Below are 25,238 nucleotides of genomic sequence, written 5' to 3'. Positions count from 1 at the left end.
ACAGAATCTGAAATGAAAATCATAATTTGTCTGAAAAGCAAGATATATATTTTTTAAACTATTGTTTTCCTTAGGTCTACTGATGGAAAGTCATACATATAATAATGCTATTTTTAACTTATTAGCTTTTTGTCATTCTATCAGCATAATCAAAATATGACAACATTTTATTTGGATATAAACACTTAAAATAAGCAAAGATCAGTTGTTAGTCTATGCATTTTTACCAGGCTTTGTTGGTCAGGGTGTTCTTCATGAAGTTGATGGCTCCCTCTGAGAGACCTGGGTAACAACGACTGAACTGGATCTTTCCTTTTTTGATGTTTCGATCCCTCTCCCAATTTAAATCAGCATGAAAGGGACTGTCTGCACTCAACCTACAGGGGGAAAGTAAAGAACGTTGAGTAAATCAGGAGAAATTAGTTGACAATGGCTAAACAATAAGGATGCCCTAATGGCCCTGTAACTATTCCTTGAATGAAAGTACTTACATTATAAAAGCCAAAACACCAACAGCCCAGATATCAGTTTCGGGTCCAACTCCTTGTCCTTCTAAGATTTCAGGAGCTTTAGGAAGGACAATATAAACTAACAAACAGAACAGAAAATATTGTTTCATAAAATAAAGTGGTATTTTATACTATTTTCTTTTAAGATGCCAAGAAGCTGAGAAAATGCATAACTCACATACACTACGGATCAAAAAATTGAGGGTAGTAAGATTCTTTTCAAAGAAATACATTTGTACTTTTATTCAGCAAGGATGCTTTAAATTGATCAAAAATAACAGTAAAGACTTTGATCATGTTGAAAAACATATATTTTAAATAAATTCTGTTCTTGTGAATTGTCTATCCACCAGAAATTCCAGATTTTTTAAAATCTGTTTCTATTAAAAATAAGCAGCAAAACTTGTATAAAATAAGAAATGTTTATTGTGCACCATATCAGCATATTAGAATGATTTCTGAAGGATCATTTGACACTTAAATGAAGACTGGAGTAATGATGCTGACAATTCAGTTTTGGCATCACAGGAATAAATTACATTTTAAAATATATTATAATAGGAAACAGTTATTTGGAATTGTAATAATATTTGACAACATTGCTGTTTTTTCTGTATAAGTGATCAAATAAATGTAGCCTTGGCGAGCATAAGACACTTCTTCCAAAAAACATTTAAAAATCTTCACCCCAAATCTATAAATGGTTGTGTAATGAATGATTCAAATCAATGTTTTTGAAGCAAAGTGACAGATTTACCTTTATTATCTGTCATTTCTTTGATGTGTTCGATGTTCAGCGCCTGTCCTGGAGTGAAGGGCTGAGCGGAGCCCAAATCCACAATCTTCACTACATTTCGGCCTGTCACAAGCATGTTGTCTGACTTTAGGTCCAGGTGTACAATGCGTCGGCTGTGCAGGTAATCCACAGCGCTCAGAATCTGCTCTAGTAGGTCTGTCACATGGGTTTCTGAATATAGATTCCTATATACCATCAAGAGTACATTGTAAGGTCATTAGATAATGATTTTCACTTGTGTCTGTGAATGTGATTATGTCAATTATATATAATTGATAAATGGTATTGTTACTCTCACCTTTCTGCAAGGTTATACAGAAGCTCTCGTCCTGAGCACAGCTCCTCAATAAGCACCAGGCAGGTAGAGGTGAGGATGGCCGACTGCAGCTGGACGATCCGAGGGTGGCTCAGCCGGCGAAGCAGTTGATATTCCCTCAAAACCAATTGTCTCTGCTCTGGTCTGTAGAGGGTCATCTTAGCTGCCAACATCTGCGAGCTGCGGCTATCCTCACACTGTGTTACAACACTGAAACGGCCTCTGTCAAATGAAATAAGGTAGATTGTGTTTATTATTTTACTTACTAGATGTCACTGTCTCTGTGGCATCAGTAGTAAATGTAGTTAATGTAAATTTGCAACATTAAAGAATTGTAAATAATGGCAATAAATGTTATGCAAGCTATTCAAAATAGTTTAAACTCTATTAAGGCTTATTCACACTGTCCCATTAAAAATCAACAGGGTGTTTGCTGGGTCAGTTTGATCTGTGGTTCTCAACCAGAGGGCCTCAAGATTACTTAAAATAAGGCAAAACAATCATGAAATCAAGTACATAAGACAAAAATGAAGGTATTTCTTATTATTTGGTATTTTTATAATGAACATACACCTGTGTTTATTTAGTTATGCCAAGCTCCAAAATATTTTATTAAGTAGAAATTGTGAGTGAGTATATTCACTCAAATATTGTAATGGACAATGGGTGGGACTTGATGCTCCTTATATAAATATATTTCATACAGTACCTGTTGATTTCGGAGAGGAATCTGTAAGACTTCTCAGTGCCAAGACCTCCAGGTACAGTGACCTTTGACCCAATAGATTCCATCTGAATGAGAGGATTGTGAGTCTCTGCAAAAATAAAATAAAAGTATTAAGGCACCTTGATTTTAAATTCTTTAATAAACAGTCTAATATGAATCTATTATAATGCATATTCCATTTATTTTAATAGAGAAATTCACACACTTTGGATTGAACTGGCAAACACTGTGTTAGTAAATTGCATCTTTAAAAATAAGGCAAATATTTAAAAGTGTCATGAACTGGCTTTTTTTCTTTTTTATACTGTTGTCTGAGGTCAACTAATGACGTTTGTGTGGTTTTTACATTCAAAAACATCATAACTAATAAGTAATAGGCTATTTTCTACACTGGTTTTGAGGCTCTCTGCAAAATGGTGGGTTTTGTGATGCGCTGGAGACTTGGAAGTAAACACCCACGGCTAAGATTGGATAAGATTTGCATATTTAATGAGCTTCAGCTCCTGTTATATCTATGCCCCTGTCAGTTCAGTTCACATGAAGGAGGGGTTGTTTTGAAAGCGGCAACCGGAATGATTCAAGTACGTCTTTATCAATCAAACATAATGATTTATTTCTCATCCACCCGTAAATGATTGGACTATTATTTTGTATTACATAGCCTGCACGATCGTTCAATATAAGTGCGAACCGCACGCACACACATACACGTGCGCGAGTGCACCCTTCAAATGTCAAGTCGAGAGAGAGAATAGCAGAACAAGAAAGGAATATTACGAGATTCATCGGCCTGCCGAAGGGCTTCCGTTTTGGTAGCCCGTCAGGAAAACACACAGCCCAAGCTGGGACGTTGGGCTTTACGAACCCTGGCTCATGCGTGTCTGAGTCCAGAGTGCTCTGTTAGACACGTACACATAAGCAAAACGATCTATAACAATGCAATACTATTACATATAAAAACACGTTTTACTCACATAAGTGTGCTGCACCATTCCACCTGTCGGATCCATTATAGAAGAATAGCATTGTGAGATTTGTTTACAAACGATCCCGGTGAGAAATTAAGTGAACACTGTCTTCCCCACGTCAGCTGGAACTTCATTAAAAATAACGTTCAACCACACATTCCTAATATTAGGATCCGAGGGAAGCCTATGCAGTGACTGTGTTCTTCCACAACCAGGAATAGCGCAGTGTCTTGCTATCTTCTTCAGTTTGTTTATTGCTGCTGACTATCATGATCTGATTAGTCGGTGGGTGGGGCTAATGAATTACATGTGCTTATTATTCTGTAGAGGTGATGTTTCATCAGTCGATGACGTCAAGATGCGAACACGATCATTTTCTGGGCCTGGTGTCTATAAAAGCTTTTCTTTGACTAACCAACCAGGACATTTTCAGCTCTAAAAATTACAGGATAATCTTATATTATTATGATATTTATATATCAAAAGCTCAAGGGAAAGTTGATTTCTCAATTCAACCCCCTTTAAAGATTTAATTTACAAACACAAAAAGTTGCTTGTTCAATCCAAAGTGTGTGAGTGAACCAGAAACAAGACCTTTAGAGAGAACTGATTTAAGTATAAGATGGGGTAATAAATTGTAAGTCACTTTGGATAAAAATAAGATTTTTTTCAGAATGTTGTACCTTCATAAGGGGTGGCCATAAAAGCCGGTGGTGAAGGGTCACTGAAAGGTGCCAACCCTGTCTTGGTGTTATAGGACACTCTGAATATATATCCTGGTCCTTTCGGAAGGGCATTAGCTGTAAAACAGCTGTCTGTAACATTCTCTGACAATGTTCTCCACTCCCCACCTAATATAAAGTATAAAGGAGAATAAATTATTAAATAACTTTTTAAATAAATTAAATTAATTAATTATTTAGGAGGCTAAAAACCATACAATTTCTGAGTGCTTAAAATGTATTCTTACCATTTACACTATACTGAATACAATAGGTGACAAGCTCTTTGGACGGCACAGGTTTCCAGAACACAAAAGCTCCACCCACTGCTAGCTGAATGACATCTGGCCTGGATGGTTTGACTGGACTTTCTGGTAGGATGTTGAAAAACAATTTTTTCATTAATAGAATTATTATATCACAAACATTTAAATGCAGATGACCAAATCAGCACAACAAATATTACCTTTGGGTTTCTTAAATATTGGCACTTTCAGTGAAAACAATTTGGACTTCTTCTGAGGACTTTCAGATGAGGTGGCAGCAGGAACTATGGCAGATCGCGTAATTTTCTCTGGCATGACAGGCGAGGGGTTCTTCACAATTGGTCCTGTTATAAAGAGTTTGAGATGTAATTATTATACACAATCAACTTTTGTTTTGAACAGTGAAATATCTGCAATTGAATATTAGTGTGTTAAAGCATTTAAAGTAGCCTACCGCCTTTCTTCTTTTCTACGTCATCCTTGCTGCACTGTCGGGTGAACAGTTTCGTAATGTTAGATGCTGAAGCTCGCATCTTCTTCCTCAGGGTTAGAAGAGGGGTCTTGGGCTGTGAGGATGCTCCTTCTCCTTGTTTCTTTTCCAATCCTTCTAACTGAGGAGAAGAATGGCTAGCCCATGAGTGCTTGCGGAAGATCTTCATGAATCCAGGCTTGGGAGATTTCCCACTCGGGGGTTTGTCTTGTAGAGCTGGGGCTGAGGCATATCTTTGAAGCACCTCTTTGCTTTCTTGGCCTACTACTGCAGCCTGGACAGGAACTGCTGAGGAGCTTCTTCTCAGAGGAATGTCACTCTTATTGCGCATCTCATTTAGTCCAGAGCTTGAACTGTTGGTGCGTCGTCTTGGTGGGGCTTGCGGGAGGTCTTGGCGAAGAGATCTCAATACCCTCTCAATGTCTTCATCCTCAGAGTCCTGTAGAAGAGAGCATGGAGATGTTTTTCCAGAGGATCCAGCGATCAAGATCTCATCGTGGTGTTGTTTGTGAGAGAGTTCTTCATATGAGCCTACCCTGCTAGAGGCCTCTGAACCGTGGTCAAGCGAGCATGCTAGCGTAAGCTGTGAGCCACCCATGCTCTCCTCATCACCTAAATGTGCCGCTTCTGTTTCCATGATCTGCAATTGGCTATCATTCTCGCTTTTCAAGACTGGCTGATGTCCTTCTTCAGGCTCATGGACCTGCGCTCTCACCTTCCTCATAACAATCGTGCCCTTCTTTGACAAAAACGCAGAGCGACGGCAGAGTTTCCTTCTCACTTGGACTTCTTCAGTTTTTGCCTCCTCTTTATCAGTGGCGTCCGGTTTCTGACTAACTTCGACATCATGCTCATCTTCTTTCTGCACCGTTGGAGCTGTAGAGCGTTGCATGTACACATCTAATGATCTGCTTCTTCTCTGAGAGTGTATGCTTGGATGGGCAGCACTGACTCCACTATCAAATGAGCTGGACTTGAGGATAGACGAATGCATTGATCCTCTTCTTTGGTTACGATTAGCTTCTAAGTCTGGGGAATCTTCTACATACTCTATTAAGGGCTCGTTTAACCTGCCGGAGAGGCTGGCGCGGAGGGGTTTACGGCCACGCTCTTGCTTTTTAACTTGGATTTTATCCCGAAGTGTCATGTGACGAGCAGATATGGGTGAGAGCTGCTCGGAGCTGCAGTAAAAATTGCTCTTGATGAGGCTACAACGTGGTATGGGAGGTCCACCCACCAATCCTTCATCTCCCTCAGAGAAGTGAAGAGAGGGGCTACCGTCCCTTTGCTCCAAGCTTACCGGCTCTGGTGATGGTGTGTTCATTGGAATCACTGGCGGGCCACTGTGAACTCTGTCCTCACCAATAAGCACTTCTTCCTCATCCCCCTTCAGAATTGTGGGCATATTTGACACATGAGCGTAGGGGTCATATTCATCCTCTTCTTCCAAATCATCATCATCCTCCTGGCTAACCTGCTGGAAGAAGTCCCAGGCATCAGCCTCATCATAATCTGAAGAGGATCCACTACTTAGCGAGGTGCTACTGGGCTCCTGGGACTCCCTTGCAGCTGTTATCGAAACGTCACGCAGTGGAGCCTCCAACAACTCTGGGATTGGTCTGAGAGTTAGAACCGAGCCGAGACATGTTAAAGAACGCTGGAAAAAAAAGGGAACCAGCATGGAAAAGAGTATGAAGACATGAGAGAAGAACATTTTTCTGGACAATCAGTGGCAGCTGAAATCATTTAAAATCATACCTGCCATTTTCTTCTTGAAATAAAAGATTTTAAATTTTTGGTATTTATGTCCTCTGGTTCTTCATCTTCATAATAACCCTAAAAATAATTACATGTATGATATAAACTGACTAAATTTTATATGTGCACACTGATTATTTTATGTTTGCCTGATGGTATAAACACCTACCTGAAACCACTCGTGACTCAAACACTCAGATGCAGATGGTCTCATTCTATAAAGGTGAAAAAAAATACTTTAAATCAACTGCTGCTCACAACAACTTTAAATACACCAATGTAAGCAGATCTTACTCTGCATCTGGCTGTAGAACCCTATGTAGGAAGTCCTGTGCCTCCACACTTCTGCTTGTAATCTCAGGTGTGTCCCAGTAAAGCAAACCCTCAGCAACCTTCATCAGTGTAGCACGGTCATTCTCACCGAAGAAAGGACAGTGGCATGTTAAGCTGCCCAGAAAAAACAACAACATTATTTTATTAACTTTTATGGCCACACAAAATTGCAGCAAACTTAAAAGAAAAATATCTGCTTACTCTAGGTTTTCAATGCACTCACCATAAGTAAGTAACCACACCAAGAGACCTGGAATAAATACAAATAAATAATTCACCATGAAGTAAAAGACAGAATTTCTGAACACAACAAATTATGTTTACCACAATTTGCAACAAACCACACAATTTGATACCAGATATCAGTGGCTACTGTCACAGGTTCTTGGTGGACAATTTCTGGAGCAACAAACTCAGGTGTCCCAAATTTGCTGTACTGATGTCTGGAGTTGTCAATTTCCTGGCAGAATCCAAAGTCACAGATTTTGAGGTCTTCTCTAGCAGGGGACACCATAAGGATATTGTCTGTCTGAAGAGAAAATATTTTTTAAAAGTTAGACACAATGTAAGAAGGACAGCCAAAAGTCAGATGATGTCTTTACCATAGATATCAATTGGTTAAATTTTAGAAAAGGACTGTCAGTGACTTTAAAAGCTTTTCCTATGAGTGAAATATCTTGTAATATATTGAATCTTAAAAGATTGCCACTTTAAACAACTATTATATAGTAAGTATAATCACTCACTTTGATATCCAAATGTAGAATGTTCATATTGTGTATGTATCCAATGCCCTCCAGAACCTGCTGAATATATAACTGGACCTAAAAACATTGAATGATAATTATAACTTTTGCTTTATTTCTGTGTGAAAGTGTGAATGCAATTCAATGAATTATCAATATTACCTCCCTCTCTGTAACCGATCCCTTTAAAAACAAGTGATCTAGTAACCCCTGTGTAGAACATCTGTGGGAGGGAAAAAAGAATGCTACATATTCAATTCAATTAATGATTTCTAAAAAGCAAAATGATAATTATTGACTAATTTAAAAAAAAGTAAGAAAACTTGAATCCTACAATTCTACAACCAAAACCAATGTGCGTCTTGTGGAGAAAAAGTCCAAGAGGCATGCAAGTCTGCGGTGAGCTAGACGGGACAGTAGGTCTCTCTCCTGGAACGCTCTGGTCCGTGTGCTGCTTCTGAGTGGAAGGAACTTGGCTGCAAAACATTCACCACTCGCCCTATGAGTTACTTTTTTAACCACTCCAAAAGTGCCCCTGGTTATCCAAAAAAAAAAAAAGCAGATAAATTTTAATCAGGGCTGTAGTGGACACCATAAAACAAATCAAATAATAACCATTACATTTGACAAATTGTAATGTTAGATTACATGAATGTCAGCTCAAGATTGAGTTGGTATTCATTATAAATCAGCTGCTTTAAAAAATTTTGATCGAGGATATTACCTTCCTATTTCTTCATAAACTTCATATACAGAATGTAGTTTCCGTCTTTTTCCAAACTCCACTTCTCTTTCCTCCTTAATTTCATCTAGCCCTAAACAGAAAACAGTCAATTTAAATGTACTTAAACACACTATTACCTCCACATTTCTATGTGGCTTCAAAATATGGCAATACATATTTAGGATTTGTAAAAATAAAATAAAATATCTACAACCCTACAACCTGTATCAACACTGAGTATAGCTTGGCAAGATGCTTGTCCTGCATGGTTGCTCGCAATGCAGGTGTAGGTGCCACAATCCTCCGTTTGAGTATCCAGCAAAGTGAGGGAGCAACGTGCACTATTTTGGACTATTTCTGTGTACTCATTGGATGAGATTTCCTTGTCATCCTGCAGGAAACCAAATAAGTGCATTCTATTTAATACAAGGTTTATTGTGTTTGTATCACAACATAATTGTATCAGTATGCATTGGTACTATTTCGTTCTTATAATACCTTAAACCATTGAATCTCTGGGGTGGGTTGGCCAGTAATAATTGCAGAGAACGTTGCAGACTGACCATGCCGGACTGTCAGGTTTTCAATGGCCACTTGAATGGCTGGAGGCTCTGAGAAAATAAAAGATGGATTGACAAATTTCTTTGGTGACAATGTTTCACACAAACTGTTTAAAAACCACATATATAGTCTTTACCTGTCAGCAACTCCTCTGTGTTTGAGAAAAAGTGTTCCTCGGGCTCCATGGGTCCCTCTCCCTGTCCCGCCTGCACCTGCCTCTCCACATAATCCTGTTCTTCGAGAGTGTGTGTGTCTTCAACGCCAGCAGCAGGTCTTCAGAAGCACACATTTTGCCACATGACATTAAAATGAGATAATCATTTCACCAGCATATCGCTGCTTAAAAAAACAGTGTACAGTATGTATGCAGTATAATTTAACTATACATAAAACATTTACAGTGCACATATAACAGAGTGTAGCAAACTTACAATTCAGGGTATCCAGGCTGAAAGAGTATATGAAACAGGTTCTTCATAAAGGAACTGGACCAACCTTCTGATTGGGGCTCTATTTGAAAACAATTAGGCTGTCAAACTCACTCTATTTGATTTTACATACACTATCATTCAAAGGTTGGGGTCAAACATTTATTTTAAAAAGCAGTATTACTGTTTTACTGTATTTTTGCAGAACTGTAGTTAATGTTGTAATAAATAAAAAATAATAATTCAAACACAATCTCTAAATTATAATAATATAAAAAAATATTAAAAACAGCACTTCTGTTATATTAATAATGCAACAAAAATAATGATATTATGTAAAATAAAAATAAATAAAAGGGATCTAATGAATCCCTAAGATATGTAGTGATACAGTCAGCTTCTTATAAAGAATGTAATGGGATATTTATTTTGCAGCTCTTCACTAAACTCAATTGTGAAATAACAAAATCACTTACCATGAAAATGACAGGTATAAAAACAGAGCAAGTGTCATCGCCTCTCCCAACCAGTGTTTTAAGTCACAGATCACATGTATACACAGTCACATATCCTCACAGGCACTGCAAAGGGCCACTTGGCCCTATCTGTAGCAAGGCTTGAGTCTAAGCACATAACCAGCTTTGAAGATGGACGTGGCATTTTAGCGGAGCATGCACTGATGTGGAAACCGTGAGAACATGTATATATACAGATATGAGGAATGGACAAGGAGAAGAACAGAGACAGAGAGAAAGGAAAGATGGGAGAGTACGATGCATGCAAAATGTTGAGGCATCTTTGTGAAGACACTTACATGATGATTTTGATCAGACCTTTAGTCTCCTGCTCTGTGACTAAAAAGGAAATGGGATGGAAAGTGTGATGTTAAACAGGATATGGAAATGCACATGATTGACAAGTGTTCAAAAGCTACTTATGAACCACTTAAAAGTATGTGGCATAAAGGAAAATATATGACCACATAGGCAGTGTTGCGGAAAGTTATTTTGAAAAGTAATGCATTACAATATTGTTACTTCCTTATAAAGTAACTAATTGCGCTAGTTACTTTTTAAGAAAAGTAATTTTTTAAGTTACTTTTGCGTTACTTTTTCTCACCTGGGCTGGTCTTTTTTATAACGTAAAAGTTTTATTTATGGGCAAATGTAAAGGCCCTTTCACATCAAAATTGATTAACTGAATTATTGAAGGTCAGCAGCAAGTACATTGGTCAATATAGTGAGATTAAATGCATATAAATATTTATTTAACATATGTAATTATTGGAGATTCTGATTTTGCAATTCACTGATTGTAATATACTTATGATTTCAGTCAACATGGCAAAGACAGCTGTCAGTCAATAAATGGGAAAACAAAGTAACTTGTGTTACTTATTTAAAAAAGTAACTCAGGTATTTTTATGTACATTTAAAAGTAATGTGTTACTTTACTAGTTACTTGAAAAAAAGTAATCGGATTACATAACTTGAGTTACTTGTAATGCATTACCCCTAACACTGCACATAGGTATGATATAGTAAAGAATGCATTAAACGTGTATGATACGTATGATAAATGAAGTATCATGCAATTTCAAATAAAATTAAACAAACTATACTGTTCAAAGTTCGGGGTCAGTAACACTTGTTTTTTTATGGTTTTATTCTTCTTCTTTTAAAAAAAAAGAAATTAATACTTTCGTTCAGCAAGGACACATGAAATTGATCAAAAGTTACAAATTTCAAATTAGTAAATAGATTTCTATTTCAAATAAATTCTGTTTTCTATATTAAACAAAGAATCCTGACAAAAAATATCACAGTTTCCACAAAAGTATTAAGCAGCACAACCCTTTTCAACATTATTTAAAATAAATAATAATAATATTAATAATAAATTATTCATTTATTAATAATAATATGGGGGGGGGGGGGTGTAAAATCAATATAAGCTTGGGGAGCTTAAGAGACATAAAAATTAAGAAATCTTACCAACCTCAAACTTTTGAATAGTAGTGCATATGTACATTAAAATGCAATATTATAATGTAAGTAGATGTTCCCAATGACATAATGCAATGTAGATGCCTCTGTGAAGATGGCCGATGATGTTTTTGATAGTTTGAGTGATCCCATCAAATGTTTGTTCCAGAGAACAAGAAGCTACTGAATATGGGAAACAGTTGGTGAAATTCAGCACAGTATTAAGTAACATTTTCTCAAAATGGAGCCAATGGTCTCCAGACTACAGAGCTAGTTGTTAGAGTGGAATGGATATTTAGAAGATCTGGTGTTTCAGTGACTGAATGTGAGAAATGACTGGGAACGAGGGTAGTTGGAGATGCCTGGGGTATGTGCTCTGTCAATACCTACTGGAGCCCATCGCCCATCTGTTATTAGAGGGCAAATGCACGTATTCGCTGCCTTAAATAGTATTTGCTGTTCACCCTCCCCTTCATCCTACCTGGAGTTGGGGCATTTTGTGATTGTTTTTGGGTGCTGACTGTTACAGCCAATGGTGCTGGAGAGCAGAGTTCAGCTTTACACTTGGCACTACCCACTTCATTCAATAGCTATATCATAAACACAAAGAAAGAGTGTTAGGATTCATGTATGATACGAAGAAGGACAGTAGTCATTGAACAGTAGTAAAAGACTCATGTACCTCACACTGGTATTGACCCAGATCTGCCTCTTCTGCTGTCTTTATGGTGAGAGTGAGAACTCCTGTCTGAACATCAGACTGAATGTGATGTTTCCTGGTGCTTTCAAGCTGAATGCCATCCTTAAACCACCTGTACATACAGATTATGTAAGCACTTTTATAACCATATACTCGCCATTATATTAATTTGAGTAAATGGAATCAGTTTTACCTTATTGACGGTAAAGGAGCAGATTGTGTGGAGCACTTAAACTGCACATCTTGTCCCTTTACAAGTACTGAGTTCTGTAGTCTGGCTGTAAAACTTGGAGGCACTTTGAGGAACAAAAACGACATTCTTTTCAAAAAACTTTGTCACCTTTAAAACTTACTACATCAGCGTTCAAATGTTTGGGGTGAGGAAGATTTATTAATATTTTAAAAAGAATTCTCTAATGTTTTAATGTTTAAAGAAGTCTCTTCTGCTCACCAAGGCTGCATTTACTTGAACAAAAAATACAGTAAAATTAATACATTGAAAAATTACTACAAGTAACTGCTTTCTATTTTAATATATTTTAAAACATATTTTAAAACATGATCCTTCAGAAGTCACTGCAATATGTTTATTTGATGCTCAAGAAAATGTTTTGCCGCTTAATATGTTTGTAAAAACAGTGATACAGTTTTTAAATATTTTTTGGATAAATAAAAAGTACAAAAAAAAACCAGAGATCTTTTGTAACATTGTACATATTTTTGCTCTCATTTTTGATCAAGTACTGCATCCTTGCTGAATGCAAAAATTATTTTCCTTTTTAAAAAAAACTAGCCAGTTGTGCATATGCAAGACATATGAATGGAAATAAATGCAAAAACTATAAAAAGCATGGCGATAATAACTATTTCTCCGAAACATACCATCAATCATGATATTAGCCAGAGTGCTTGCATTCCCTGCAGGATTGGTTGCATAACACATGTATTGACCTGAGTCCACCACCGTAACACCAGTCAGTACAAGATAACAAACACCCAACTGTCCTTCTGATGTAATGTGATGTTCATCATCTTCCACAGTATGACCATCTGAGGAAAGCACACCAGCAGAACCAATTTATAAATTAAATGTAAACTGCCGGTATTTATACACACACATAAACGTATTATTATTTACCTTTATACCACTTTATTTCTGGTTTTGGTATGCCAGTGACCTTGCAGAATAGTTTTACAGTTTGTCCAAGCTTTGCTGAATAGTTAGCAAGATGCTGCTCAAAACACGGGGCACCTGTATATATAAACAAAAAGGTGACGCAAAAATAATTTCAAGCAGTCAAAACAAGAAAAAAAGTGTGCTCTCATGTGTCCAAGACTTACTCCAAGTGGGCTGTTTGCTGCGCTGCAGCAGGTCTCTCAGATCTTTGAGCCAGGAGAGGCGGAGGAGGATGGATCGAGCTTGCAGAACGATTTTTCTCACCATTCCCCGGTGCTCGTGCCAAAGAACAAATGACCTGTCATCTCCTTCCACTGTATCCTTAACATCAATATCACTCAACTGTGAAGAAAGCAAATGTATTTGGAATGGATATGAAATGGACTGCAGTGATTAGCACTGCCATGATATACAAGATATTACATATGCAGCATACTGTCATGAGCCTTCAAATGCATGTAAAGTAGACTGTATTCGTTAATAAAAGTGCTGTATTAATAAATGTATATCTGATTAAACCTTCATTTTATTCTTGAATATGTAGGCTTCATTGTATGTGCCAAGCTCTCTCTTTGGTTTGCAGAATACAATACAATCTTTAAAAAGAAAGACATGGCGGTGATGTCCTCTCTGAGAGACTTTGACCTCAGGAATCTCCTCCCATACTGTAAAATGGCCCTGAAAAGAAAAACCCACATGACACTATCATTAGCAGAATGACACCTTCCAATTCTTACTCACGCTTGTCATCTTGACAACCCGCAAACAAAGAGGTTCAGAGTATGATGAGGCAGTACTTGTCTAATGGGTTCTCCAAGCCCCTTGAGAGGTGCCGGGTAATTCTCAATCATGGACAGATGATGCAAGTTCTCTGCACGCCAAGGCAAGCTGGAAACCATGGCAAAAGCATCCTCTAACAGGCAACAGTTCTGTTCGGTCTTTGCTTTGTTCCTGATAAGCTCCTAAAAAGACAAAAATAGATATATTCAATGTATTGAATCTCAAAAAATTAGCATATTGTGATAAAGTTCCTTATTTTCCATAATGTAATGATCAAAATTTAACTTTCATATATTTTAGATTCATTGCACAGCAACTGAAATATTTCAGGTCTTTTATTGTTTTAATACTGATGATTTTGGCATACAGCTCATGAAAACCCAAAATTCCTATCTCAGAAAATTAGCATATTTCAGCCGACCAATAAAAGAAAAGTGTTTTTAATACAAAAAAAGTCAACCTTCAAATAATTATGTTCAGTTATGCACTCAATACATGGTCTGAAATCCTTTTGCAGAAATGACTGCTTCAATGCGGCGTGGCATGGAGGCGATCAGCCTGTGGCACTGCTGAGGTGTAATGGAGGCCCAGGATGCTTCGATATCGGCCTTAAGCTCATCCAGAGTGTTGGGTCTTGCCTCTCTCAATGTTCTCTTCACAATATCCCACAGATTCTCTATGGGGTTCAGGTCAGGAGAGTTGGCAGGCCAATTGAGCACAGTAATACCATGGTCAGTAAACCATTTACCAGTGGGTTTGGCACTGTGAGCAGTTGCCAGGTCATGCTGAATAACGAAATCTTCATCTCCATAAAGCCTTTCAGCAGATGGAAGCATGAAGTGCTCCAAAATCTCCTGATAGCTAGCTGCATTGACCCTGCCCTTGATAAAACACAGTGGACCAACACCAGCAGCTGACATGGCACCCCAGACCATCACTGACTGTGGGTACTTGACACTGGACTTCAGGCATTTTGGCATTTCCTTCTCCCCAGTCTTCCTCCAGACTCTGGCACCTTGATTTCCGAATGACATGCAAAATTTGAGCAACAGTCTAGTGTTGCTTCTCTGTAGCCCAGGTCAGGCGCTTCTGTCGCTGTTTCTGGTTCAAAAGTGGCTTGACCTGGGGAATGCAGCACCTGTAGCTCTGGATGTTTCTACTCCAGAATGTTTCTACAAGGTCTGGAATCGGTCCTTCTCCACAATCTTCCTCAGGGTCCGGTCAACTCTTCTCGTTGTGCAGCGTTTTTTGCCACACTTTTTCCTTCCCACAGACTTCCCACTGAGGTGCCTTGATACAGCACTCTAGGAACAGCCTATTCGTAGCCTAATCAGAAATTTCTTTCTGTGTCTTACCCTCTCGCTTGAGGGTGTCAATGATGGCCTTCTGGACAGCAGTCAGGCCGTCAGTCTTACCCATGATTGCGCTTTTGAGTAATGAACCAGGCTGGGAGTTTTTAAAAGCCTCAGGACTCTTTTGCAGGTGTTTAGAGTTAATTAGTTGATTCAGATGATTAGGTTAATAGCTCGTTTAGAGAACCTTTTTATGATGTGCTAATTTTCTGAGATAGGAATTTTGGGTGTTCATGAGCTGTATGCCAAAATCATCAGTATTAAAACAATAAAAGACCTGAAATATTTCAGTTGGTGTGCAATGAATCTAAAATATATGAAAGTTTAATTTGTATCATTACATTATTGAAAATAATGAACTTTTATCATAATATGCACATTTTTTGAGAAGGACCTGTATATATATATATATATATATATATATATATATATATATATATATATATATATATATATATATATATATATATACTGTGTATGAACAAAAATTATAAAGCTATCGTACCTTAAGTACAGTCTTGTATGTTTGGATTCTTTCCATGGGTCTCTGCAAATACGTGTTAACATTAAAAACCTGGGTATCCAGATGTGCCAACTCCCTGTTTGCATATTGCTGGAACACAGTAGAAGAAGAATGGTTGTTCATTTCACTTCACATCATTTAAGAGAAGTAGCACTTTCTGACAGACTGAAAACCGTATATCCTCTTGCCTTGAAGAAACACTGTGTGTTTTTGTCTGAGATGCAGGCCTCAGCTTGGGGCAGGCCTGTAATGAACTGGAGATACATCTCAAAGTCTGGAGCATAACTGACAAAACACTGGGCTACATCATCATCTGAGAAGCACATCTCCAGCTTAGGGAGAATACAACTGAGATGGAGGGACAGAGGGACAAATAAGTTAACCCACAATATGAATGCATATTATATTATATTATATTATATTATATTATATTATATTATATTATATTATATTATATTATATTATATAAAAAGAGTATAAATAATAATATAATATTATTATTATATAATAATATTATTATATTATAATATTATTATATAATATTATAATATAATATTTTATATAATATAAAATATTATATAAAATATTATATTATATTATATTATATTATATAAAAAGAGATGTCTTTACCATTCATGGAAACTTGCAATATCCCTGATATTACGGAATATGTACTCTTTTTGACTGAGAATGGTAAGAGGAACTTGAGAGCTCGTCTCCAAGTACTGCATAAAGTGCTCCACAAAGAAGTTCATCTCCTGCACAAAACTGCTCTCGCCATCAAGGAGTCCCTTGATCAACCGACTGGAAGTAAAAAAAAAGACAATTTAGCATTTTACAAAACCTGCTAATAAAACAGACAATAAAGACATTGATCTGTGGATGCTTTCCAGTGTTGTTATTGGGAACTAGAATAAAAACTACTAAAAATAATTTTCAGTCATTGAAAAAAATCAGAAATAAAATAAAATTTATATTAAACCTAAACTTAAAATACTTAAATATTAAAAATGTTCCCTTTGCAAATAACTGAAATAAAATAATTTTAAGCTGAAAAAAACTAAAGAATTTTACATGAAAAATATATATTATTTTTTTTTCTTCAAAAAAGCACAAAATTATGAAAATTTAAATAGATAAAGACTTTTAAAAAATGAAAATCTAAAAAATAATAAAGATGCTAAAAATATATGAATACTATAATGGTACTGCTCAAAATACTAACAAATACTATAATAGTATATAAATAAAACTAACACTACACATTCTCAAATTCACAATATCTTTACATTGTATTGCTCTAGTAGAGTTTGATTAACTTCAGGTTGACATTGCCCCAGCCACATTCTAGAACTTTGTGTAATCTATTCCATTCCTAATCAGAAATGCTTCAATTTCACTTCATGTACATAATATTGACCATGAAAACACGGTTTTACACAACTATTACATTATATTATAATAAACAAACAATCAAATCAATCTTTTGTATTTTCAGTAAGCTTAAGCCTTACAGTACACATTAGCCCCATTGGCTACATCCAGCATAGAGCGCTGCTCCACACACAACAGTCACAGACTCTAAAAAAAACCTCTTCTTTTCAGTAAAATCTGCCACTGGAATTGATTGATAAACAAATAAAAGTAGAATTTGTACGTTGAGTTTTGTTGAGTAAGAACAAACCCTGAGGCAAGGGATTTTCCATTTATTGGTCTTGAGTTTTATTTACCTTTGGATCAAACCGAGCTCATCCTTTGTGAACATTTTTTTGCCTTTCTCAGGGGATTCTCTTGTCTCTACTTGATGGGCCACTGAAAATATTTCCTTTGAAAAAACAAACTGAAAGATTATTAAAGTAATGTAACAACCTTTTACACCAATTAATTGCTATTTCAACTACAGTATATACATACACACATTCACTCACCTTTGTCTTCTTTTCTAGGTACGCCGGGGATACCCAGCCCTGACGGGATGGTGTGATCTTGGTTGGCTTTGTACGGACAAGCCACCTTACAGGATGAGCTGAATCCAGGACCTCCACAAACTGGCCTTCCTTTAGCACAAAAGCTTCTTTGTTTCCTCCCAGAGGATGACAATCGGTTTTGGCCACATAAATATCAAATATCTGCAGAATGTACTAGATATTAGTGATTTTTTTGTTTACTTTCCACTTTTTTCTAAAGCAATCTAAGCTACAAGATACAAGACTGTTAAACTCTAGTGCAAAAGACAACTGTGTGATTGTTATTGATGTGGGTATCTTGTTATACAGCTTTACCTGTTTTGCCCAAAACAAATTTCCCTTAAATGGGCAAATAAATTATAAAGAGACTAATACCTCTCCGCTGTTGTCATCTCCATCGGACTCAGAGAATGACTCAGTATTTACAGAGGACTTGTAGGAATGTATGCGTTTGGGAGATGGTGTGTGACTCTGTGGATCGCGACCTATGCCAAATACAAACGCAATAATACAGAACAGTACAGTACATTAAGCTTGTTAAATGCGTATTTCATTACCTCTGGACTTTAAAACAAACAAACCAAACACCTTGCAGCACCAAAATAACTGACCTTTCACTTTCAGCTGGTCTGTAGTTTTTGGGGGTTGTACACTAACACTTTTGTCTTCTTCAGAAGACTGAGTAGTAAGAGCCTCGTTTTTTGACTTCTCTGCATCTTTTTTCCTGTATGAGAACATATTAATTTAAATACATTGCAAATACATTGCAAAATACAGTATAATCCCAAAGTACAGAAAAAATATATACATATTATATGATGCCATCTTTCTTTTTAATTAAAAAAGGCTTTACAATGTTACACTTACTTAAATTGGTATTCCATCTCAGCATCAGGGGCTGTGTCATAATCTGAGTAACAGGATACTATAGAGGAGACAGAATTACAAGAAACAAGTTTAGCTATTAAAGAGTTCGTTCACACAAAAATGTAATGTATGTCATTAATGACTCACCCCAATGTCGTTCAACACCTGTAAGACCTCCGTTCATCTTCGGAACACAGTTTAAGATATTTTATATTTAGTCTGAGAGCTGTTCCTCCATTGAATGTATGTACGGTATACTGTAAAAACAACATCAAAGTAGTCTATATGTGACATCAGTTGGTTAGTTCGAATCTCTTTTAGGCTAGAGGTGAAAAAATTGATTGACTGATAGACAACAACTCTGTAAGTGTTTGTAATTGTTCTCATTTGATTGTTTGTTCATTTGTTGTTGGATAACTGTGTCTGTGTAGTGCAGTGATGTGTATTAGTAGTTTTGGTGTATTCTTGCGGCGTGTGTGTGGGAGTTAGCATTTGTGACCGATGAGTGCAAAGACTTCAACTCTTCCCTGTGCAACTCCGCCCGAGCAAGGACCCCGACAAGGCACTTGAGTATCGGTTTCCTTTTCATTATTTGCGTTTCCTTTTCATTGTTTGTGTTCAGTTTTCTTATTTCTATCTGTCCTTTTCTCTGATCTGTATTCACCATGTGCTTTCAAATATCTACTATTACTACTAGCACTCATAAATTATGCTCTGTACGCGTGAGACACTGCAATCCTAATAATTTGCACAGTCTACAGAAATGCTCTGCTACTTCACTCTCTATTCCAATTGGTCTCTGGAATTGCCAGTCGGCTGTAAACAAAGCAGACTTTATTTAATCTATTGGGACTCATTCTCAGCTCAGCCTCTTGGCCCTAACTGAGACCTGGATCAAACCAGAGGACACTGCCACTCCTGCAGCCCTCTCAACTAATTTTACTTTTTCACACACCCCTTGACCTATTGGAAGGGGTGGGGGTACTGGTTTGCTTATCTCAAATTATTGGAAATTTGATCCCTTACCATCTCTATGGGCCAGTTCATTTGAATCACACTCTATCACTATTACTCACCCTGTTAAAATCCATGTTGTAGTGGTCTATCCAGGTGGTCTATCCAGTGTCCTCCAGGTCACCTCGGTAACTTTGTGACACAGACTTCACCACTCTACTGACTTCATTTGACTTTAAGTTAGTATCTACTATGGCTACTCACAAATCAGGTAACCAATTAGACCTTGTCTACACACGCAACTGCTCCACGGACAACACATTAGTTACTCCATTACACACCTCAGACCATCTCATCAGCAACCAGTTCTCTTCACCACAAACTGACACGCACATCTCAACAACTAACACGAACACACTTCTGTCCTTCTCTCTACTCTCCGAGGCAGACATTTCTAAACTCATCCTTTCCAATCACCCTACTACCTGTCCACTTGATCCTATACCCACTCACCTCCTTCAGGCCATTTCTTCTTCAATCACTCCTGCACTCACTCACATTGTCAACACTTCTCTTCACATGGGAAACTTTCCCACAGCATTTAAGCAGGCATGGGTAACGCCACTGCTTAAGAAACCCTCTCTGAATCCAGTACTTTTAGAAAACTACAGACAGTAGTCCCTTCTGCCTTTCATTGCAAAGACACGTGAGCGAGTTATGTTCAATCAACTCTCTATGTTTCTTCAACAGAACAACCTCCTGGACGACAACCAATCCGGCTTTAAAAGCGTCCACTCGACTGAGACTGCCTTGCTCTCGGTAACTGAGGCACTGAGACAGGCAAAAGCAGCTTCCAAATCCTCAGTGCTCATCCTGCTGTCTGTCTGTCCAGATCCTCCTGTCAACACTTTAAGAAGATGGGGATTTCGGGAACTGCTCTCCAGTGGTTCAGGTCTTACCTCTCTGGTAGGTCCTACAGGGTTTCATGGAGAGGTGAAGTCTCATCATCTAGCTATTGAGGTTCCCCAGGGCTCAGAGCTTGGACCACTTCTCTTCTCCATCTACATGTCATCATTAGGTTCTGTCATTCAGAAACACTGCTTCTCCTATCACTGCTATGCTGATGACACTCAACTCTACTTCTCATTTCAACCAGATGATCCTACAGTTAGTGTTCGTATCACTGCCTGTCTGACAGATATTTCTGATTGGATGAAGGAGCATCACCTTCAACTCAATATTGCAAAGACAGGATTACTTGTCTCAACCAACCCAGCACTTCATTGAAATTTCCCCATTCAGCTTGGTTCATCAACCATAACTCCATCTAGGACAGCCAGGAACCTTGGAGTTGTGATTGATGACCATTTAAACTTCACTGAGCACATTAATGCAACAGCCTGTTCCTGCAGATTTGCTTTATACAACATTAGAAAGATTAGACCCTTCCTATCAGAGCAGGCTGTACAACTCCTGGTTCAAGCTCTTGTTCTCACCAGAGTGGACTATTGTAATGCTCTTCTTGCTGGCCTTCCAGCATGCACCATCAAACCCTTGCAGCTAATCCAGAACGCAGCGGCGAGAGTGGTCTTTAATGAGCTGAAGAGAGCGCATGTCACGCCTCTCTTCATCAGACTGCACTGGTTGCCAATGGCTGCTCGCATCAAATTCAAGGCACTGGTTCTCGCCTACAAAGCAACCACTGGCTCTGCACCAATATACCTAATCTCGCTTGTTCAGACTTACCCTCCAGAAGCTTGCGTTCTGCGAGTGAGCGGCGCCTCCTGGTTCCATCCCAAAGAGGCATGAAATCACTCACAGACATTTCCCTGGACCGTTACCACCTGGTGAAATAAACTGCCGATCTCAATTTGTGCTGCTGAGTCTGTAGCCATTTTTAAAAAACATCTTAAGACGCATCTTTTCCAGTTGCACCTGAACAATAAAAAATAGCTCTTAACTATCCTTTTAAATTTTGTTTGTTTGTCCCAAAAAAAAAAAAAAAAAAAAAAGTGTACTATGCTTAATTAACTGAGACTTCTTACAGCTCTTACAGGTTGTTGGCCTTGTTTGTTTCGTTGCTTCTATCGCTCTCCCCTTTTTTGTAAGTCGCTTTGGATAAAAGCGTCTGCTAAATGATTAAATGTAAATCTCTTGAATTTTGGTCCAAAAATAACAAAAACTTTGACTTTATTCAGCTTTGTTTTCAATCCGCAACCGAAGATTCGAACGGTTATGAATCAGTGTATCGATTCAGAATTCGGATAGCCAATGTAACGTGATTTCAGCAGTTTGACACGCAATCCGAATCATGAATCAATATGCAGATTCATAACCATTTAAATTTTTGTTTGCAGATTGAAAACACATGGAAGAGAAGACAATGCTAAATAAAGTTGTAGTTTTTGTTATTTTTGGACCAAAAAGTATTTTTGATGCTTCAAGAGATTCTAACTAACTGATGTCACATATGGACTTTGGTACTTTGATGTTTTTATTCCCTTTCTTGAAAGGGACAGTATATAGTACATACATTCAATGGAGGAACAGAAAGCTCTTGATCTAAATATTAATTAAATCTTAAACTGTGTTATGAAGATGAATGGAAATCTTACTGGTGTCGAACGACATTAGGGTAAGTAATTATTGACAGATTTTTCATTTTTGGGTGAACTAACCCTTTAATATATACATATATCAGTTATCTGCCGATATTAAAGTCTTTATCGGTTTCAGTCCATATTAGATATATGCCTCAGTTTTTATGTTCAGATTACTTTTGATCTTTATTGATCTCAGCCAGAATTTTATATCAGTGCAGCCCTACTATTTGCTACTATTATCTAGAATGACAAACATTTTAAAAGGACAACTCACTGGAGCTGACTGAAATGAGACTTCTCCTTTTCTCTTGGATCTTGCTGTAGGTGTCATCTGCTGGTAGGTCATAGATGAGTCTCAATGACTCCTCTTCAGTGTTTAAGACTGGAACAATCTCTTTCTCAGAGACAATTTCAATACCTGGTGTTTGTGCAGTCTGAATTGTTTGTGATGGCTTCTGAGGTTTTTCCACCGTCACATTCCCATTGTAACTAATTGCTCCAAACTTGTTTGCAACTTCACATGTATAGATTCCAGCATCTTTGTTTGTAACCCTGGAAATTTCCAGAAAACACCTACCATCTGCATTATGGGTGATTTTGTACCTTTTCCCAGGCCTCAGATCTAATCCATCTTTAAGCCAACGCATAGTGTCGATTTTACCTTCCACAACACACTCCAGGAATGCAGTGCCACCAAGTTCCAGATTCTGGTTCTTAAACACTTCTTTAAAGACTAGACGCATGTCTTTCCTAGTTTTGTAACCTTTGAAAGCAGCTTGTATCTTAATTGCCGCCTCACGTATTTCTGGCTCATCCTCAAAATCTATGTCTATACCAGGGCTGTCCACATTCTCATGCTCAAGTTGAGAACTCTTCTGTTTGTCAGTACCGACACTTGTGATCTGCTTTAACATCATCTCCTCGGGCTGATTTACAGATTCCCCAGTAACATCTACTTCAATAACGCCCTGCTTTACATTTTTTTGATCTTCATTATCTGTGTGTGTCAAGTTCAGTTCAACTTTCGGTGATGCCTTCTGCACATCCCTAAAGGACACTGTTGTAGCCTTCTTTGCAGGAATATTTTCTTCTTTGAATTTCTGGCTTGTAATGGCAATATTTGTTGCTTTTCCTGTAACTTGCTTCAGTAATTTTCCATGATGCTCATCCACAATCTGTTTGACATTTTTCAGATCTTCACTATCAATGTCTGGTAAATTCAGTTCACCTACCTGTGAATCTCTCTGCACATCCCTAGGGGACACTGTTATAGCATTCTCTGCAGAAAGTATTTTTTCTTTGAATGTCTGTTCTGCAGTGGCAGTATTTGAAGCTTTTTCTATAACATGTTTTGTTACTTTTCCATGATGTTCACCCACAACATACTTAACATTTTTCAGATCTCTGCTATCAATGTGTGGTAAATCTATTTCACCTTCCAGTGAATCCCGCTGCACATCCCTAAGGGTCAATGTTGTGGTTTTCTGTGCAAGACTTATTTGCTCTTTGGGTTTCTGGCCTGTAATGGCAATACTTGGTGCTTTTTCTTTAACATTCTTTATTTTTCCATGATGTTCATCCTTGGACTGAACCTTTTCAATTTTTGATTCCATTTCAGAATGGACATTTTGCTTCTCGCAGATTGGCTTAGATATAGTGTCCACAACTGGCTTCTTCTTTGGTTCCTTATTTAGAGTTGATTCCAATTTTATATGCTCATTCCTTTCTTCTATATTACATGTTTGTTCTTGAGATGTGCCAGCGTGTTTGGCCGTTAACTCTTTGAAGACTGGTGGATCTAAGACATAATCTGATATCTTTAAAGTAGTATCCACAGTTTGTTTTATTTCAATATCTCGGTTCTTTGCTTCCAAAACGTACGGTTGCCTTTTGATTTCAACATGTGGCTGGGAAACCTTATCCTTAGAGAGTGTTGGGTCAGCTTTTGATGCCATTTTGGTCTCCACAGTCCGCTCCATGACAACATCTTGTTTCTTGCCCTTGATATCAACAGCTGGATCTTTAACACTCTGGTTGTTTGCTTCCAAAACACTGTACTGGTCTTGGAGTGAAACATCTGAATGTGTGGCCTTACTCTTAGACCGTGGTGGAGGCTGGGGAAAGTTTCTGGGTAGTTCCTTGCTCTGTTCATTTGTATCTATGCTTGGAGTTTTCTTCTGAACTTGCCCTGAGATATTTTCATTGTACGGGTCCATAGAAATCTTAACTTCTTTGGAACCAGTGTCCCCAATATTTTTTCTTTGTTTTTCAGATTCATCGGTCGTAAGAATTTCAGGTTCTTCCATGGTGCAACTAGACATGGTAACCTTTTTGGAACTCACATCTCTTCCCCTTTGTCTTAGCAATGATTTTCTTTTGACGTCCTGATCATCTGTCAGTTTCTCACAGAGATCCTGGAAGTGAACCTCTGATGGCTCTAAGATAGAGATGTCTGATTCCTCAATGACTAAAGCCTGTTTCTTACGCATTAGACCACTGTGTGTTTCTTCCATAATGTTTTTCCCTTTTGATCTTAGTGGGGCTTGAGGAATGTCTTTACTTCTAGGGGAAGCTTCTGGTGTAAATAATAGAAATGCAACATTATTTATTTACTTTTTATTATTTGTAAGTACTTACTTATTTTTAAAATATGGGAATAAATGTACCTTTTATAACAAGAGTAGCTGTTGTCTCCATCCTAGCAGCGCAGCATTTGTAGACACCACTGTCCTGACATTTTAGATCATGGATTTGAAGGTTTAATTCAGAGCCATTTTCTTTCATCTCATACTTGTTTCCTGGTTTTAGCAATACTGTCTCCTTTTTCCACTGCACAGGAACTCCGGGTTTAGAGAGCGCACAGGTCAAGAACGCCATTTCACCTTCTTCAGCTTCAAGGCTTTGAAGGACCTTGCAGAAGTATATAGGTTGCTCTGTACATGCAGAAGCAAAAAATAAAGTTTTGGGTTCTTCAATGTATGAAAAA

General features: G+C 37.7%; 1 protein-coding gene across 1 annotated transcript in view; it reads right to left on the bottom strand.

Moving 5' to 3' along the window:
* Positions 1 to 25,238, bottom strand: part of obscna (obscurin, cytoskeletal calmodulin and titin-interacting RhoGEF a) — a 63,365-nt gene that overhangs the window by 727 nt on the left and 37,400 nt on the right. The window contains 41 exon segments of the mRNA XM_067414682.1: positions 228 to 377; positions 492 to 588; positions 1,267 to 1,490; positions 1,604 to 1,843; positions 2,331 to 2,436; positions 4,000 to 4,167; positions 4,287 to 4,409; positions 4,505 to 4,648; positions 4,759 to 6,451; positions 6,553 to 6,630; positions 6,722 to 6,767; positions 6,847 to 6,999; positions 7,109 to 7,135; positions 7,242 to 7,414; positions 7,632 to 7,709; positions 7,794 to 7,854; positions 7,966 to 8,166; positions 8,356 to 8,446; positions 8,578 to 8,746; positions 8,854 to 8,966; positions 9,053 to 9,189; positions 9,348 to 9,361; positions 9,363 to 9,426; positions 10,159 to 10,198; positions 11,811 to 11,919; positions 12,012 to 12,141; positions 12,223 to 12,325; positions 12,912 to 13,079; positions 13,168 to 13,281; positions 13,371 to 13,548; positions 13,726 to 13,884; positions 14,004 to 14,168; positions 15,844 to 15,951; positions 16,050 to 16,209; positions 16,492 to 16,665; positions 17,592 to 17,686; positions 17,790 to 17,990; positions 18,204 to 18,313; positions 18,440 to 18,552; positions 18,696 to 18,753; positions 22,527 to 24,827. Coding sequence (XP_067270783.1) covers positions 228 to 377; positions 492 to 588; positions 1,267 to 1,490; positions 1,604 to 1,843; positions 2,331 to 2,436; positions 4,000 to 4,167; positions 4,287 to 4,409; positions 4,505 to 4,648; positions 4,759 to 6,451; positions 6,553 to 6,630; positions 6,722 to 6,767; positions 6,847 to 6,999; positions 7,109 to 7,135; positions 7,242 to 7,414; positions 7,632 to 7,709; positions 7,794 to 7,854; positions 7,966 to 8,166; positions 8,356 to 8,446; positions 8,578 to 8,746; positions 8,854 to 8,966; positions 9,053 to 9,189; positions 9,348 to 9,361; positions 9,363 to 9,426; positions 10,159 to 10,198; positions 11,811 to 11,919; positions 12,012 to 12,141; positions 12,223 to 12,325; positions 12,912 to 13,079; positions 13,168 to 13,281; positions 13,371 to 13,548; positions 13,726 to 13,884; positions 14,004 to 14,168; positions 15,844 to 15,951; positions 16,050 to 16,209; positions 16,492 to 16,665; positions 17,592 to 17,686; positions 17,790 to 17,990; positions 18,204 to 18,313; positions 18,440 to 18,552; positions 18,696 to 18,753; positions 22,527 to 24,827 — 8,836 coding nt within the window.

The sequence above is a fragment of the Pseudorasbora parva genome, chromosome 13 (genome assembly GCF_024679245.1).
Source record: "Pseudorasbora parva isolate DD20220531a chromosome 13, ASM2467924v1, whole genome shotgun sequence".
Taxonomy (NCBI): domain Eukaryota; kingdom Metazoa; phylum Chordata; class Actinopteri; order Cypriniformes; family Gobionidae; genus Pseudorasbora; species Pseudorasbora parva.
The sequence above is the reverse complement of the archived record's forward strand: the minus strand, read 5'-3'. Positions and strand labels throughout refer to the sequence as shown.